The 15,540-nt window shown below is 41.3% G+C and overlaps 1 protein-coding gene across 1 annotated transcript; it reads right to left on the bottom strand.

Moving 5' to 3' along the window:
* Nucleotides 1–1,064: 1,064 nt before the first annotated feature.
* gtf3c4 (general transcription factor IIIC, polypeptide 4) lies at nt 1,065–10,417 on the bottom strand. Its single transcript, XM_029515819.1, has 5 exons — nt 10,103–10,417; nt 5,589–7,313; nt 4,669–4,799; nt 4,095–4,183; nt 1,065–1,286 (listed from the first exon to the last, which is right to left on the bottom strand). Exons 1-5 carry the CDS (start codon nt 10,415–10,417, stop codon nt 1,222–1,224), a joined length of 2,325 nt encoding a protein of 774 aa, XP_029371679.1. The 3' UTR covers nt 1,065–1,221.
* Nucleotides 10,418–15,540: the final 5,123 nt, after the last annotated feature.

The following is a 15,540-nucleotide window of genomic DNA, read 5'->3' as shown; positions in this document are numbered from 1 at the left end:
TCTGCCAGCCTGGGGAAGTAAAGGGAGGTGGAAGTGAACAGAGGAGGCTCTGCTGCTGGCCCTGCTGCTGGCCCAGCCTCTCAGGTCCAGCTTCTCCTTTGATCATCAGCCGCCGACCTCCGTGTCTCCAGAACAAGGAGCCGGGGCCAAGCGGGGGGATAGAGGACATGCAGCTCAGCCTGTCTCCCCTCCCCTGCAGCCCTTGTTCCCTCCAAATATGAAAAAAGGGTTAATTGTATTTAACAATATGCTCTCTAACACTCACAGCCCTCCCTCCACCCCAAATCACCACCAGTCTCCCTCCTTGATTAGAATTAGAATCACATCTGGCGCCATGTTCTGTCCCTCATTACGGCTGAATCTCATTACAGCACGATCCCGTGGGAGTGACTGCGCTGGGTTTTTAAGCACACTTTTCACTTTCTTCCTGCCTCTTGCTCATCTCATCTGCCTCGCTGCTCCTTCTCTTCTGCGTTTACATTAGCGGAAGTCCTCATCTGAGAGAATGACTGAACACCACCACTACCCTCCTCCCCCTTCTCCTCCCAGAGCTTGGAAATTGTTTTACAGTGCCAATTAAAGTAGGTATGTTGAGATTCTTTTTTTTTTTTTTTTTTTCCAGAGTATGTATTATTCAGAGTGTATTATTTGTTGCACTCAAAAAAGAAAAGAAAAAAAAAACCCTCACTAAAATAGTACTAGCAGAGTAAGTTCCACTTACTTGCAATAAAAACTACACCAAAGGTTTTGAAATAAAGTCAACAAAAGGAAAATGAGGGAGCTTATTTATGGTGCCCTGAAGTCCTACTGAATAATAAAAACCTCCACATATAACCACATTTTAAACTTTGTTTCGTTGCAACCTTGTGCAAATACTGTGTCTGACTGGGAATTAATTTTAGAAGGAGGAAAATATAAAGAAATCTGTAAAGTTTGACTGCAAACTGTTTTACCTCAGTAAAATATTAATTTAAAACTGTGGCAAGGGGAATCAGTTTCTCTGCGCACGTTGTACGCTGCACTTGCTAGGAAATAAGACACTGAACATATAATCAAAGCTTTTTATTTGCATTTTTAAGATACCAAAATAAAGTTGTAAAAAGGTGAACAAAATACATTAAATAAAAAACTTCAGCTTCTGACAAAAATTGGACCCTGCATCCTGAGGAGGCAGCTCTGAAGGTCGCAGGGAGGCCCTGAGGTTCCTCTGCTTGATCAGCTCTAGATCATCGGCGAGTCGCAGAGAGAGCACGGCGCCTGCAGTATCTTCTTTATCCACTCTGGATCTGTGAGCAAGGAAAGGAATTTGTGTTTGTGTCACAGTATTTGACATTCAGACTGCAGTTTCTTTTGTAAATCTGATGACAGTTGTACGCGTCAGTCTCAATATTCGATTTTTGCCTGAGTCACTTTTCCTAAGAAGACAAGACAACAGTCTTTAGTTGGACCTAGTGATATTTCAATTAAATTCCACACAACCTTTTAAGTCTGGGCTGAGCACCAACACAGAACTGTGTGAGGAGCATGAAGCTTTTTACAGAAATCATTCTTTCAGACAGACAATTTTTTTCCCCTCTGTAGAGAGAAGGGGGGTGAAAAAAACTGTCCAGCTATAATATAACAATCATCATTAGACCTGTAATTTTTAATGTCCTGCAAAATGTTTTACACACTGCATATTAAAAAGTAAGAGCCCAATCATCACATCTTGGGACTGTATAATATGACATTGTCAGAAGAGAAAAGACAAGCTGGACTCGGATCAGAGAAATTATGATTATGAAATTATGAAGTTGATCTTCATGATGGCCAATAATGAAGGCTTCAACAATGATGCAACCTCTGAGGGGAAGGAAGAGAGAGGAAAAAAAAAAAAAAAAAAAAAGACTTTCCTCTTGTACATTTTCTTTAAATTGTGTTTCTATAAGCACAGAATAACATTTATGAAACAAACAATCCCCCCTTCACGCTGCAAAAAAAAAAAAAAGAATTAAATAGATAAACCCCTACACATGGATTTATTTTTACCAACAGATAAAATCAGCAAAAAGAGCTCTTTCTGAAACCTATTCAATGCAGTAAAAGTTAATTATGCTTCAAAAACCGAGGAGCACAGACAGCTGTGATGTTGGAGATGGGAGCTGATGGTGGATCATGTTGAATCTGACAGATGCCAAAACTGTACAGGCTCCGTCAGCACTCATCTCCAATTGGCTGGAATGACCAGAAGAGCTGAGCCTCAGGCACTCAGGCAAAAGTGATGAAGACCTGTGCTGTATGTAGCAGCCATGTGAAGACAAAGCTCAAATACACAGCCACATAACAGATCCTTAATGCTGCTGCTTGTTTGGGATTCCTCAGACTTATAGTACCACACAAAAGCAGAGAGGGTTCACGCTTCCTTTACATATCACCCAGAACTTAGTATCTTATCATTCATCTTCAACCGCTTATCCGTTTCTGGGTTGCAGGTGGTGTTGGGGCCAATCCCAACTAACGGTCCAGGCGAGGGCGGGGTACACCCTAGACAGGTCACCAGTCCATCACAGGGCAAACACACAGAGATAGAGCCCAACAACCACTCACACTCAGACTCACCAGTTAACCCAAACATGTCTTTAGACAGTGGGAGGAAACCGGGGTACACAGAAGAAATCCATGCAGGCACGGGGAGAACATGCATACTACGAACAGAAAGGCCCCAGACCGGAAACCAAACCCACAATTTTCTTATTGTGGGGCAACAGCACTAACTACTATGCCGCCATGCTGCCGTATCTTATCAAATCAAATTAAAATATCGGTACAGAGCAAAAACCTCAAGATGATTAAGTAACTAAACAGGGGCTTTAGATGCATCATACAGTCATTTGTTGGGCTGCTGCTCATAACACTGATTGTTCAAATCAGTCACAATGTTACAAAGTAATGACAACGCTGAATAAATTCAACAAAAATAGCCACAATAAAATCTAGGAAGTGTGGAAACAATGGCGGCAGAAGGAAACATAGAGCAGAGCAAAGTGCATCAATCAGTCAGTGAAATGTATTTGCCCCAAGTTCATCCGACTTCAGCACGATCTAGGCTCAACACTCGGAGCTGAGGGGCCGAAAGCTAGAGAAAAGATGTCAGGTATAACCTCCTCTGTGACGGTCCAGTTTGACTGAGTGTTTTTCTGACAGCCTGTCACGAGCCACGCAGGAGAGACACTCTGTAGCATGACAGAATTTTTTAACTGAAGAACAGGTGCACATTTCTTATACCTGTAGATGTGTGGAAATGTGACATAAGAGCATCAGATTTGACCTGAAACACCCGCTCTGAAAATACCGACTCAGGAATAGCCCCATTAATCTTGTTACTTGTTGATTTTAGTTGAAATTACATACATGTGGATGTGGATGTGTCTGTCCTCAGCTCTGCAGTCTCAGGTCTTAGTGATGCACATAGAGAAATGTACAGTAGCTGGGGACATCAGGTGTTTCTCATCCTCTTCACCAGCTTTATTCTTTACATGATATTTAAGAACCTGAGATATCAGACACTTCCAAACTTTTTGGCATTTGATTCCTTAAGATAAAATGTGCTTTGTTCTTAACTGTCAGAGGTGCTGAACATTATTTTAGTGGCCTGGACACCTAAAATCATTCAGCGATTCACAGCAAAAAGGAAAATCTTTGATAAATATGAATAAACAAAAATTGTAATTTTGAAAACAAACTAAATTTCATCACAGAAAAATGATTTACTCCTCCAGCAGTCATCATATTTCACAGCCTGTGATGAAAAATGTAAGCCTGCCATTCATCTGAACTGTCAGTGTAATGAGACAGAAGTGACGCCCGTTTCATGCCAAGAAAGTGAGATGAGGCTGAACTGTTTGCTTTCTAATAAACACTTTTAGACTCTCATTTTAATAATCATTCATGTTTTTCAGTGTCACGTTTTGAAGTGACTCAAGATCCAAAATGTCAAGTGATGATCTGAGCGCCAGAGTGGGATGAAGGCTGACATTGAAGGTGACAGGAGGAGACGGCTGATGGAGAGTGTGAGTGTGAAATGGAGGTGGAGGGAGATGGAAAGTGGTGCTTACCCTCAGGCTTTGGCAGTCTAGCAATGCTATCCAGCAGGAGGCAACGTCTGAACGTCAGCGACTGGCAGGCCTGGTATGACAACACACACCTGGAGGAAACCGGGAGAAAGGCATTAGAGAGCTGGCTGGCAGGGACGGAGACATGTGTACACACATCCACACCCACACAGACACAGACAGAGACACACAAAAGTAGAGCAGAAACAGCACTGAGGTACAACTGACGGGCACAGATTTCCCTCTCAGTGCCCACCAGAGGCACCACACACTGGCTTGGGAGGGAAGGCAGCAGAAATGTTTGACAGGCGATATTTATGAGATGACGAGAGTGGCGCATGGGTAAATATCAAGAGGTGGGAGGCTTGATTATGGTGCTGTGAAGATAAATAAACCGTCAAATAATCGCATTTGGCATTAAGATTTGATTTCTGTCCTGATTGTCAGGCCCAACTGTGGCTTCAGAATCAACTGAGCACCGACGCATCCTGGGAGGCGAAAGCTCATGAAAAAACATATTGAACGGATTAGATTTAAACTTGGAAGTTGAAAATAAATACATCAGTAATTGGTCTACCTGAGCCACATGTGACCGTTTGAACAGACTGCTTGTTTGTGGTCCATGAAGGGCAGCACGTCCTGACACAGGCTGCAGCGTTCTGGGAATGTCTGCTTGTTCATTTTGTTTTTGATATGGCCAATCAGGACCTGGGAAGGATAAGACACACAAAGACAGAAAGAGGAGGCTGATGTAGAACATTAACATCTGAGCTTAATACACTGTCACCTGATCAAGAAAACACAAAATGACTGCTCCCTAAGCTGATAACTTAGAAGTGGATAACTAATAACAACAGTACATGTCTAAATTAATTCTGGGTCATTATTACTTGCGCAATCTACGAAAGCGTGTTGAAAATATGAACTTGCCGACAGTGACTGATGAGCATCTGAGGTGAAACAAATGAAAAACCAGGAAAAAGAAGCGGGGTGAGAGCAACTATTCTGATGTGGCAGTCTCCCTGCATCCTGAGGATCTGCTGTTCATAGCTGACATTAAGATGTGTCTTGGGTGACACTGTCACAGAGCAGCATGTTTTTGGTGACCACAATGTTTGGTAATGAAGTGTTCATACAATATTTCTCACAAACACACATTTACAAAAACTTAAAATCTCTCTAGTATGAATTGAAAAATAGTAGCAAAGTTATATTTAATGTCTTATAAAATTACTTTAACTTTAAAGATAATCTGAGCAGTTCTTTTATTCATATTGTATTTTTTTAAGTAAATTGTGCAGTCCCTTTTCTTCAAGCAGATGAAAATGCTGTTTAGTGGGTGGACATCACTAACGTTAACGTGTGTTAAATGTACGCTATGGAGCTGCAGGCACCACCATGTGATTGCTGTCTGCACATACTCTGTAAGAAAATCAACTCATAGCAGGGTGTTCATACAGAAGGCTGAAGTGAAAGATTTGAGTTGGTGAGTTTTACCTCTGAGGCTCTGTCGTTGGTGTCTTTGGCAAGATACTCAACCAGGCCACACGTCGGTATGCTGGTGTTCTGGGCGATCCACGTGTTGAGGTACACCACTCCAAGGACCTTCTTCATGTTTTCTCTCATCAGATGCATCTCTACAGCGTTAATCCAGGCCTGCACCTCCGCCATCTGCTCCTCCCGATTCTCCTCCTGTTTGAGTCCTTCTGGGTCGCCTTCCTCTTGCCCAGTGTCCTCTTCTTCCTCTCCATCCTCCTCGTCTCTCACCAACACCTTGTTCTCCTCATGTGATGGTTTCCAGTAATGATCCATAGGAGGTGACTGCAGCGACTGGTAAAGTACACGAACCAGGAAAAGCTTGAAACGCCACAAATAGGGTAGGTCTACTTCCTGGATTTTTTGATCAAGCTCTTCCAACAGTGATGCAGGGATGCACTTGTTTTTCAAAATTTGCCACCTCACAATGTCAAGCAGGTCGGCCATTTTGTACAAGTTCTGCCCGGGAGACTTGAGAAGCAGTGCTGCTGCAGTTTCGGGTGTTTTCAGGGTCACAAAGTGAACCTGGTAGGTCCTGGTAATTGGATGGTAGCTGTCCACAATACCTTGTGTGCTGACAGTTGCAATATATGCTCCATTGCAGCTCACAGCAATGCCATGTATCCGCCTCCCTGTTAGGCTTTCAGGGCGTAGCATGTCCTCTTGTTTGAAAATCAAAGTTTTCTCAGTAAAAGTTGGCGTTAGCTTTTTTATCCACCCATCTATGGAACACGTGTACACGGCAACGCCATGCTGGCTGACCGCCAGTGAGACCACAGGCAGCGAGTGAAGCCCTGCCACATGAGAGTTGTGTACATTTAGTCCAGCTGGGGAAATCATGAGCAAGCACCAAAAGACGTAGCAGCCACGTGAGGCAATGATGAGGCTGCAGCTGGATTTGTGGATCGGGTGGATCATCGGGACACATTTTATATTTTCCACTGCAATCTCGTCACACTCCTTCCAGAGGATGACAGGATGTCGGAGGGTGAAGTAGCCCTTCACCCCAGACAGGCTTACCGGCATTATTTTGACCGGTCCGACCTCACTGCCCACAATCAGGCCACTCATCCTCCGATCTGCATTTTCATACTCCCACCACGCCAAGTCACTGGGTCTATTCACACCTGATTCAATGATGTCATAAAATATGACATCTGCTCCGTTTATAAAAGGCAGCACAAACTTCCAAAGAACAAGGTCACCGTTTTCCATTAAGACAGCCAACAGGACCATTTCCACATCTATACATGTGTTGTCCTGTTGAACCTGTTTTTTTGTGTAAACGCTGGACCACTCCATCCTCAGAGGCGTTTGCATTTGGAAACGCCGTTGCAGCTCCTCAAAGTCCAGTAGGTTTGCCTGCAGCGGCTGATTGTCTTTTTTGGTGTAGCCTCGCTCCTTTAGCCTCTCACCATACTTTTTTGTTAGATCAACCAACATTTTCCACTCAAGACGTTTGTGGCTGTGATGGATGGTCAACCTATTGTCCAGTGTTAAGCAAGCGAGCAAACAACGTCCACTAGAATCACAACCTAATGGAGACCAACTGGAATACTTTATTCCCTTGTGTGCTCCTATTGATGGGTTCATCGCTTTGTCGGCCAGGAAAACTTGCCTCACTGTGGGGTCTGGATGTTCACAGAACTTCTCCATCACTTGGGCTTGTTCTGCTGCTGGTCCCACCTTGGGGGTTAAAAACAAACGTGAAAAAACTAATTAGGGCTATGAAACTTTTAGCAAGTCATTTCAGAATTCAGCCAAACTCCATATTACACAATATTTGAATAGCTGAGACCCAAAGTCCATCCATTAGGCATGCCACTCATCCTTACACGGTCATATTGGGTGCTCATGCCACCCGTAGCTGGCATCAGACGGAAGTACATCCTTGAGAGCTCTCCAGTCTATCAAATCATTGATAGCTCAAAAAACGTTTAAAATAAAACTTGATAAGTGCAAAGTATATCATGTATAGGCTGTAATTAGATACCTGCAGACACTGTAGGTCAGTGCACAGTGAGCAGGAAGAGAGTGCATCACTGCCAAACAAGTTGGGCTAAGCAAATGACCTGACACCGAACTCAGCATAAAATAATGCACTTTGTGACAATGGCTGCATCTACAGCTCCCAGCTCAGTAGCCCTCCTATTTACAAGCCGTTAACCATATCTATAAATGACAGCAGAAAACCAACTTTACCCTTCTGTCACTGTGTCTAGTGGATTATTAAATTCAGCTCTACCCAATATTTTATCTGCCAAGTGGAATTTTGGAGAGGAGAAGAACCTATAAACAATCATGTTTACACACTGGAGCAGCTGCACAGAGACATATTTACCAGAGCAAAACTGTTTTCCAGTTTCTCTTTTCATCAACATTTGTATTCCATCACTTTAATTATCCTTCTCTCAGTTTAGTAAATAATGAAAATACAGAAACAACCACCAGTGCCAAACTAATAGCACACCAGTGACTACTAGCTTGGCTTTGTTTCTAAAGCATGTTTACATGAGTTACTTGAAAAGTGCACAAATAGAAACACTATTACACATTCTATTAACACAATCACAGATGTCGTTTTGTAATCACCTGTGTATTCTGGAGACACACTTGTGTTACATATTAACAATGAGATTAGCTTGTTGTAAATACCTTCAATGTTGACATTACCTGATATATGGTGGGGATCTGCAATGTAGCCCAGTTTCTATCAGTGTTGCTGGATGGAGGCCAACACAGTTTTCACTTAGCAGTATAAGCAGTTGTGTATTAATTAGACTCTAAGATTGTATCCAAGGACCGATATCATATTAACTAATGTGAGCAAACAAACAAACAAATAAAATATTTGTATAGCTGAATGTATGTTTTGTGTTACAAGACTTCAGTTGATCCATGGTCACATTAGCCATTTAAAGGTAAATGAAAGAGCTGTAGCATTAAAAGCTGTAGTTTAGCCTGCCATCTGAGATGCAAATCTCTGATTGTAATTAGGTGTCACAGAAGACTTGTGAGAAAATATGTGAAGCATTTGATGCAACAATAAAAGGGGATAAATTATGGTTTTGCTGGGGGGACCAAATAAATCCAGTGTGGGCCGGATTTGGCCAATGGGGCTGCTACTCGTTAAACACTCATACTATGCAAGAGAAAACACTGTAATCTACTTAACCAGGCCATTTCAGTCCATGTCTGGCAAAAACATTAAATACATTTGACTTAAAACATCTGCATGTGATCACTTAGTACAAACTCCAAATAAAATGTACCTGTTGGCTGAGAAAAGACAGCTTTTACTTATCTTACCCAAATTTCAAAGGAATGCCAACTTTATGAAAAAAAAATAATAAATATTGTAAAAAATGTAAAAAGTGAATGTTAGAGGTCCCATTTAAATCTGTCACAGCCTCACAGACAACAAAAACGACACTGGTCTGTTTAAAAGCAAGAATCCGTTCTGACATGGGAAAAAACTAAAGCATCTCTGTCCGATCAACGGCTTACATGCCAATACAAACAGCCTCCCCTTCACAGAGCATTGATTTCACATCTAAGTCACACCAACAAGTCTAGATCATACACAGAAACACAAAAGTTACATCCACATGTCTGTTGGGTCATTTATGGAAGTCATCTTACTGTGGACATGAAGGCCAAGTATGTGGAGGCATCACATGTAACTACATTTCTTAACCATAGGCTTAATAGAATAGTATGTGCTTAGCTGAATAGTCACTAAATAAGTCTTTATTTTTTTGATCACCTATGTCTGGCAGTTGTCTTGGTATTTTCTGACATGATGAATATCCAACAGTTTAGTTTATTATTGCAACTTAACTCCATTAGAGGACAACTGAGATGACAGCAAAGGATGCAAAATGTTATTGTCACGTTATTGCTGTCAGCCTATATGTGCTTAAAAATTAATTTTGGAGAGAAGAAGCCAAAAAAAAAAAAAAAAATTGGAAATTTTTCAAAGTGAATATATACATAGTAGTAATAGTAATGATATAAACGTGCCATGTATTTAGTGACAAAGAATACACAGGAATTTCACTGATGTACGGCTGTACAACACACCTCACATGCTCCCTGTGAACAGAGGTTATGTTTACGTTTGCACTTGGAAAGTTACCCAATTTTCCCATGTTGGGGTTTAGCTATCATCTCAGAAAGAGTTATATTCTTCTTTAAGTAGGACATTTGTTAAAAGCTTATTTCATTTTACACAATTAATATTGGTTGCATAATTTATAGTTTTGCGTTTTATGACCGGGCAAAACATCGGTGAATTTGTTATAAAAAAAATGCCCAGAGACAGCTGTTCTGTAGAGCTGGGGTGGTGTCGTTGGGTTAATATACTCAGACTTTACTGCAGCTTTGTGACTGGTCATACCCGAGCAGCCCCTCAGCTGTCACCCAACATTAAACTCTACCTGCAGCCTGACAGGGGACAGAGTGTCGGTGTTTACCCGCAGCCTGTAGGCCTCCGTGGGGACCGGGATGGAGGTCCTGTGCAGGGTCAGGTCCTGCTTGCTGCTGCGGACGTCGCACACCAGCTCCATGACGGACAGGGAGCTGGCGGTGCCCACGGCCAGGCGGTGGTCCTGCGACCAGCTGAGCGGCTGCCGCCCGCTCACCGGGGCCACGAGTGTCACCACCGGCTCCCGCTTAACCGGCACCCCGTCCGAGTCCAAGTCCGGACCGTCCTCAGCCTCCGGCTCCGTCTTAATGACTACATCTCTGGGAAGCGGACTCGCTGCCTCTGGCGGGCTGGCGGCTGCCATGTTGTCTGCGTGGGGAGGAAGTGACGCCGGTAAAGGCGGGAGGAGCGGTGGGAGGGACTTCCTCCGCGGGGTTAACTAGTGCGTTGTAGATTACGGATTATGTGTCAATCCAGCCTGTTGGTGGGATCAGTGGTGGGAATTTATAGACAAGCAAAAACAACATATCATCGTCTGCGTTAAAATGTCTTCCACAAATCACCAAAATCCAAATATCCGAATCTAAATAGTCCGCTACCTTCATTGATGATGAACTGGGACTTGAAACTATTCAGAAATTTAAAGATCTACAAATTGTACTCGTTTTTTTAATCAAATGTTGGTTCTTTATTTACATTTTCATAAGGGCACTAGCACTACTACGAGTTATAATAATATTTTCTAGTGAGTCTCATTGAAACATAATTTTGTTGGGTTACCATAGATTACCTAAGATTAAAGGAATGAGGAGCCGAAAACACTGGTTCCCATTTGTGTCTCTCAGTTTTGCTTTTCCCGTGGTATGCCAGATACTTTTCCCCCCTTGGACCCTCAAATTTTCTTTTAGTGAAACAATCCGAGAAGTAAAATAAAACAATATCTACTTTTGACCTTTCTTCCATCATTTTATGATGGTAGCTTTTGGAAGCTTAACCAAGATGGTTTCAAAGTCACACACAAAAAGACTGCAAACTGTTTTAATACTTTGGGTTGTACATACCTGAATATATATGAATAAAACTCCAAAAAATGAAACAATTTTTCCATTTTGTTATGCCACGGCCTCCCACTGAAATGTTTTACATTCATTTTTCCCTTCATCCAAAAGATAAAACTGAAGTATTAGCTTGCCAAGAGTATTTCGAATTCACAAGTATTCAGATACTTATGACATTTGAAATATAGTTGAGATGCTTTCTCTTTTTTGAGTTCACCATCATTTGTATGTAAGAAATTTTTGCAAGAGAGATATTGGTAACAGGAGTGACCAAGAAAAAGCAGATCACTTTGGTTGAGCTCCATCTGCACATTCAAGTTTGAGTGGATCTGGAGAGAAGAATTGCAGAAAATTCTCAAATCTCTCAATGCAAAGCTTGTCACGTCATACTACAGAAGATCAAAGGTTGTAATGCCAATGGTGTGTCAGTACCAAGTAAAGTGTCTGAATATGTCAGTGTGTTTTTTCAATTTTCCTCACTCTATTTTCTCTAATTTCTAAAATCCTATTTTCCCTGAGGGTGGAGTGATGGGCGGAAAAACATAATTTTAGCATTAGATTTTAACATAGCAAAATGTAAATGCTCAGACATATTATCAGTGATACTTTAATTACTCTAACATATTCTGTGCTTATTAGCAGTTTATATATTTACATTTTTTTTGTGTATGTTTGTTGGTTGTACACTGGCATTTTTAAACTGCATCAAATATGTGTGAGCTTTAAACCACAATTAAGTCAGAAAAATGGATAGGGCATGCAATGACAGGAAAGTTTAACTGAAATTATCAGAATTTAATATAGAATTATTATTACTGAAATATATTGGTGTTAGTAATAAATTACTTAATCAAAACATCTTAACCACATTTCATGACAGTGCTGTAATGATATGTAGTCTTTATGAGGTCATATGAATGTGTATAACCTTTTTTGTTTCAAGTTTCAAATGAAAAGTAAATTTTCTTTGTCTGTTTTATGCAGAGTAGCTATGGTGCTTTGACAAAGACATAATGTCTCAGAGCAAAATAGCACATTCAGCCTTGGCCAGTGTGTCAGGACTTGCACATCCTTGTTTTAATTAGATTAGATTTGATTAAACTTTAATGATCTCCATTGGGAAATTTTGCAATCTATGTGACACATTCATTCAAAGAGGGTAGCTCTATTTTGAAGGTGCACTGGCATTAAACAATGACATATTCACCAGTATGAGAGAAATAAAGAATGATTCCTATCCCTGACAGGCACAACATCAGTCATGTCATCTGTCCAAGTGTGGACACTTGTCACCAAGAGAGATCATTAATTGTCATGTTTCATCCTTAATTAATGAAAATATGAAAACTGTCCCATACACAGTTGATGGCTCAAATATATATATCAGGATGCTTTATGCAACGAGTCACAAGACACTCCTGGACCGGGCAAAGGTCAAACTGCTGCGTTTGCATGCAGTGCTGGAGAGTCCCAGGCAGAGTGATTTGTTACAGCCCTCACATGAAAGCTCTTCTCGCAGTAGCTGCCTGACTCTCAGCAAGATGACAGCGGGATTTCAACAGGCAGAGTTATTTGTCACAAAACAAATTGTTACAAATCTGTGAGACAAATATAGAATAACGTGCCCACCATGTTTTAATCTCTCATTTTTCTGTCTTTTGTTTCGATAATCGAAATGAATAAATGAACGGGGACCATGGTATGTTTCATTCTTAATGAAGCGTGTAGTGAATGAATATTTCACACACCTGCTGTGTGTCTTTGGTAGATTTTGACTGGGGACCCAGTCCCCGTCCGGGATGTATGAATGTTGGATTAAACATTCATCAAATGCTGTCACAAAAACTTTATCCTCTCCTGTCAACCACACGTAAAGATGGAGGCAAACCATGGTGCAGGCCAAAGAAACCCTGCAATGATTTGAACCTCAGCCTTTGGTTTACTTATTGTGTGGTAGTGGAATTATTTAGGCTCCACTGGAGTCATGTCTGACGCTACAGAGGTTATGTAGTGTGGGTTTATGGATATGGATGGGGTCAGCTGAGGTCAATCCTCTGCATCTCTAATATCCACCTGCTGTCTTGTTATTGCCTGCAGGTTCCTCCTCAGCCTTTCAGTCCTCAGTAGACCACATCCTCTGCTGTTTGCTCACTCCAAGTGTCAGTGGAGCCACTTACATGTATCTTGTGAGGAAGCCTGCAGGGACGTTTTGATGCATGGTTCATCATACATGTTTTAATCATTCAGTCTCTCAGACACCTCCCACGAGGGGGCTGCTGCAGCACATTACCAAGTACACACAATTAGTGATATAATCATGATGATGATAATGAAATGTATTTAGAGCATATCAGCATGGTTCACTCTGTTTGGGGGAGACATTAGCAGGACTGCAGCCCTAGAAATGCCTCACTGCTCATGCTCCTGGTGCTCTCCCTCTGGAGAATGGCAGAACCCGGCAGGTTTCCACATCAGAGATTAGCAGTCATAGCGGTCGACTTGGCGCTCATTCTACGCTGTCAACTGCGAAAGCCTCACCTGACAGGTGCTGTTCTCAATCAGCGCTCTTCTGCCCCCCTTCCTCTGTCCTTGGGGTAGGAAAGGGATGAGGAGACCTCCCTTCCCCCCTTAGGCATCATGACAGACTATAACAGGGAATTCTGTGAGAAGTGTTGGTATTCATACACAAGCAAATCCACCCCTCAATGAAATATATTGATATCACATCAGCAACATCAGTAGGAAACACAGTGGAGGCCTTTTATTTAGCTTCCCTCTGGGATGTTCAGTCACCTGTTAAAGGTCAAAGGGATAATATGTCAGGATCAGAGGGAGAGCTTCAGTGCGAAAATAATGGTACATGCTGTGAGCTGTTTTAACAGAATGCAGAGCAGAAGGAAGTCAGTGATCACTGGTCAAAAACAACAGTGGAAGCACAATGGGGTCTTTTTTCCCAAGAAATGTTCTATTTAATACTGAATTGCTTAAGAAACCTTTGGCATATGTCATCCACATGTCTACAATAGCAAGGAAACCAAAATACCTTGAACCTTGAATAACTTTACCAAACAGTCTTTATCACAAAGAAAAAGCTCTGTTAACCCATGTTACAGAGTTAAATAAGCACTTATCATTATCTCTAATTACTAACGTATCAAAAGACAGACAGATGACGTACATTTTAATAATTTTCTTAACCGTCTTATAAAGTCTTATAACTTGTTTGTTTTAGTCAAGAAGTAGGAAGTCAGAAGTAAAGTATCTCTATTTAAATCATACATATAACTATACCTGGGTCCTAAAGTCTGAGACTATTTTCCTATAGTGGTCTGTCATATGTAAACGTGAAAATATTCAAATATTGCAGGTGTATATTTTCTATTAAAGAAACGGCAGTCTTTGTATAACAGTGTGTAACAGCAGCTGTTTTTTTTTTTTTTTTAATTAATATTAATTTATGGGCTATGAGATCCAAAATGACACAAAATGTCTGTCTCATGGGAGTCAGAAATCACGGAAACAGATCTGTGTGATGATTTAAGAATGTGTTGTGTTCTGTCAAACCAACAATTCCAGTTGAATGTGTCTCTTCCTTGTTGCGTCGCTGGCTAAAATAATAATAATTAAAATAATAATAATAAGAAAAAAAGTCGCGTAAAGTCCGGAACACGCTGACAATGATGCCCTACTTAAACTGCGGAAGCCCCGCCCCTCTGTTTCCGGCTCGGAACACAGGTAGGCGCTTGTACGGTCGTTTACCTCTTGTTGTTGTTGTTGTTGTTGTTGTTGTTGTTACTGCTGCTGTTTAATTTAAAACTGTCCGGCCAACTGTGGCCAGAAGTGGAGGTAAATAACAGCGGTTTTACTTACTGTGTGGAAATAGGCACTGCTGCCTTTGGTAACCTGTGGATGTTAGATTCAGCTTCAGGGTGTTGTTGTGTTGTTGGCGTTTTTGTGTGTGTGTGCGCGTTTGTTTGTTTGTTTGTTTGTTTTTTTGTGCTTGCTTCTTTCTGCTCCCAAGTGGCATTTTCACGACAAATATGGTGACACCGGTTAAATAATGAAGTTAATTTTTGGCAAAATTTTTTTCAACTGTTTGAGTTTCAGGGTCACTGTCATGGCCGCTTAATGTAACAGCCATCTTGAATAATAGAAAACACTTGTGCTTTGCCAATCAAGGCAACATACTGGCCATGAGTTATCCTCTTGACAGCTGTTGAGCTGTTTCCTACTCACTGTTTGGCAGATTAGATTGTTTTCATATTAAAATAGAAAAACAGTAGAGTTTGAGTGTATTTGGAATGATTGCCTGTAATATTGACATAGTGATATAGACACAATAGCTTGTGTCCAGATCCGTTTTGGAGGTAATATTGTTGTAATATTGTTGTCACTGTACTCAAACACTGCTGCAAATACTTGCTGCTTT

Source organism: Echeneis naucrates, chromosome 12, assembly GCF_900963305.1.
Source record: "Echeneis naucrates chromosome 12, fEcheNa1.1, whole genome shotgun sequence".
NCBI lineage: Eukaryota > Metazoa > Chordata > Actinopteri > Carangiformes > Echeneidae > Echeneis > Echeneis naucrates.
The sequence above is the reverse complement of the archived record's forward strand: the minus strand, read 5'-3'. Positions and strand labels throughout refer to the sequence as shown.

Bases quoted from the DNA above. Each gene is read 5' to 3' on its own strand.
- gtf3c4 (XM_029515819.1), bottom strand. From the start codon at position 10,417: ATGGCAGCCGCCAGCCCGCCAGAGGCAGCGAGTCCGCTTCCCAGAGAT. The intron at 7,314-10,102 runs GTAAACACCGAC...TTAACCCCCAAG, and splicing joins CGGAGGCCTACAGGCTGCGG to GTGGGACCAGCAGCAGAACA. The intron at 4,800-5,588 runs GTAAAACTCACC...TATCCTTCCCAG, and splicing joins CCAACGACAGAGCCTCAGAG to GTCCTGATTGGCCATATCAA.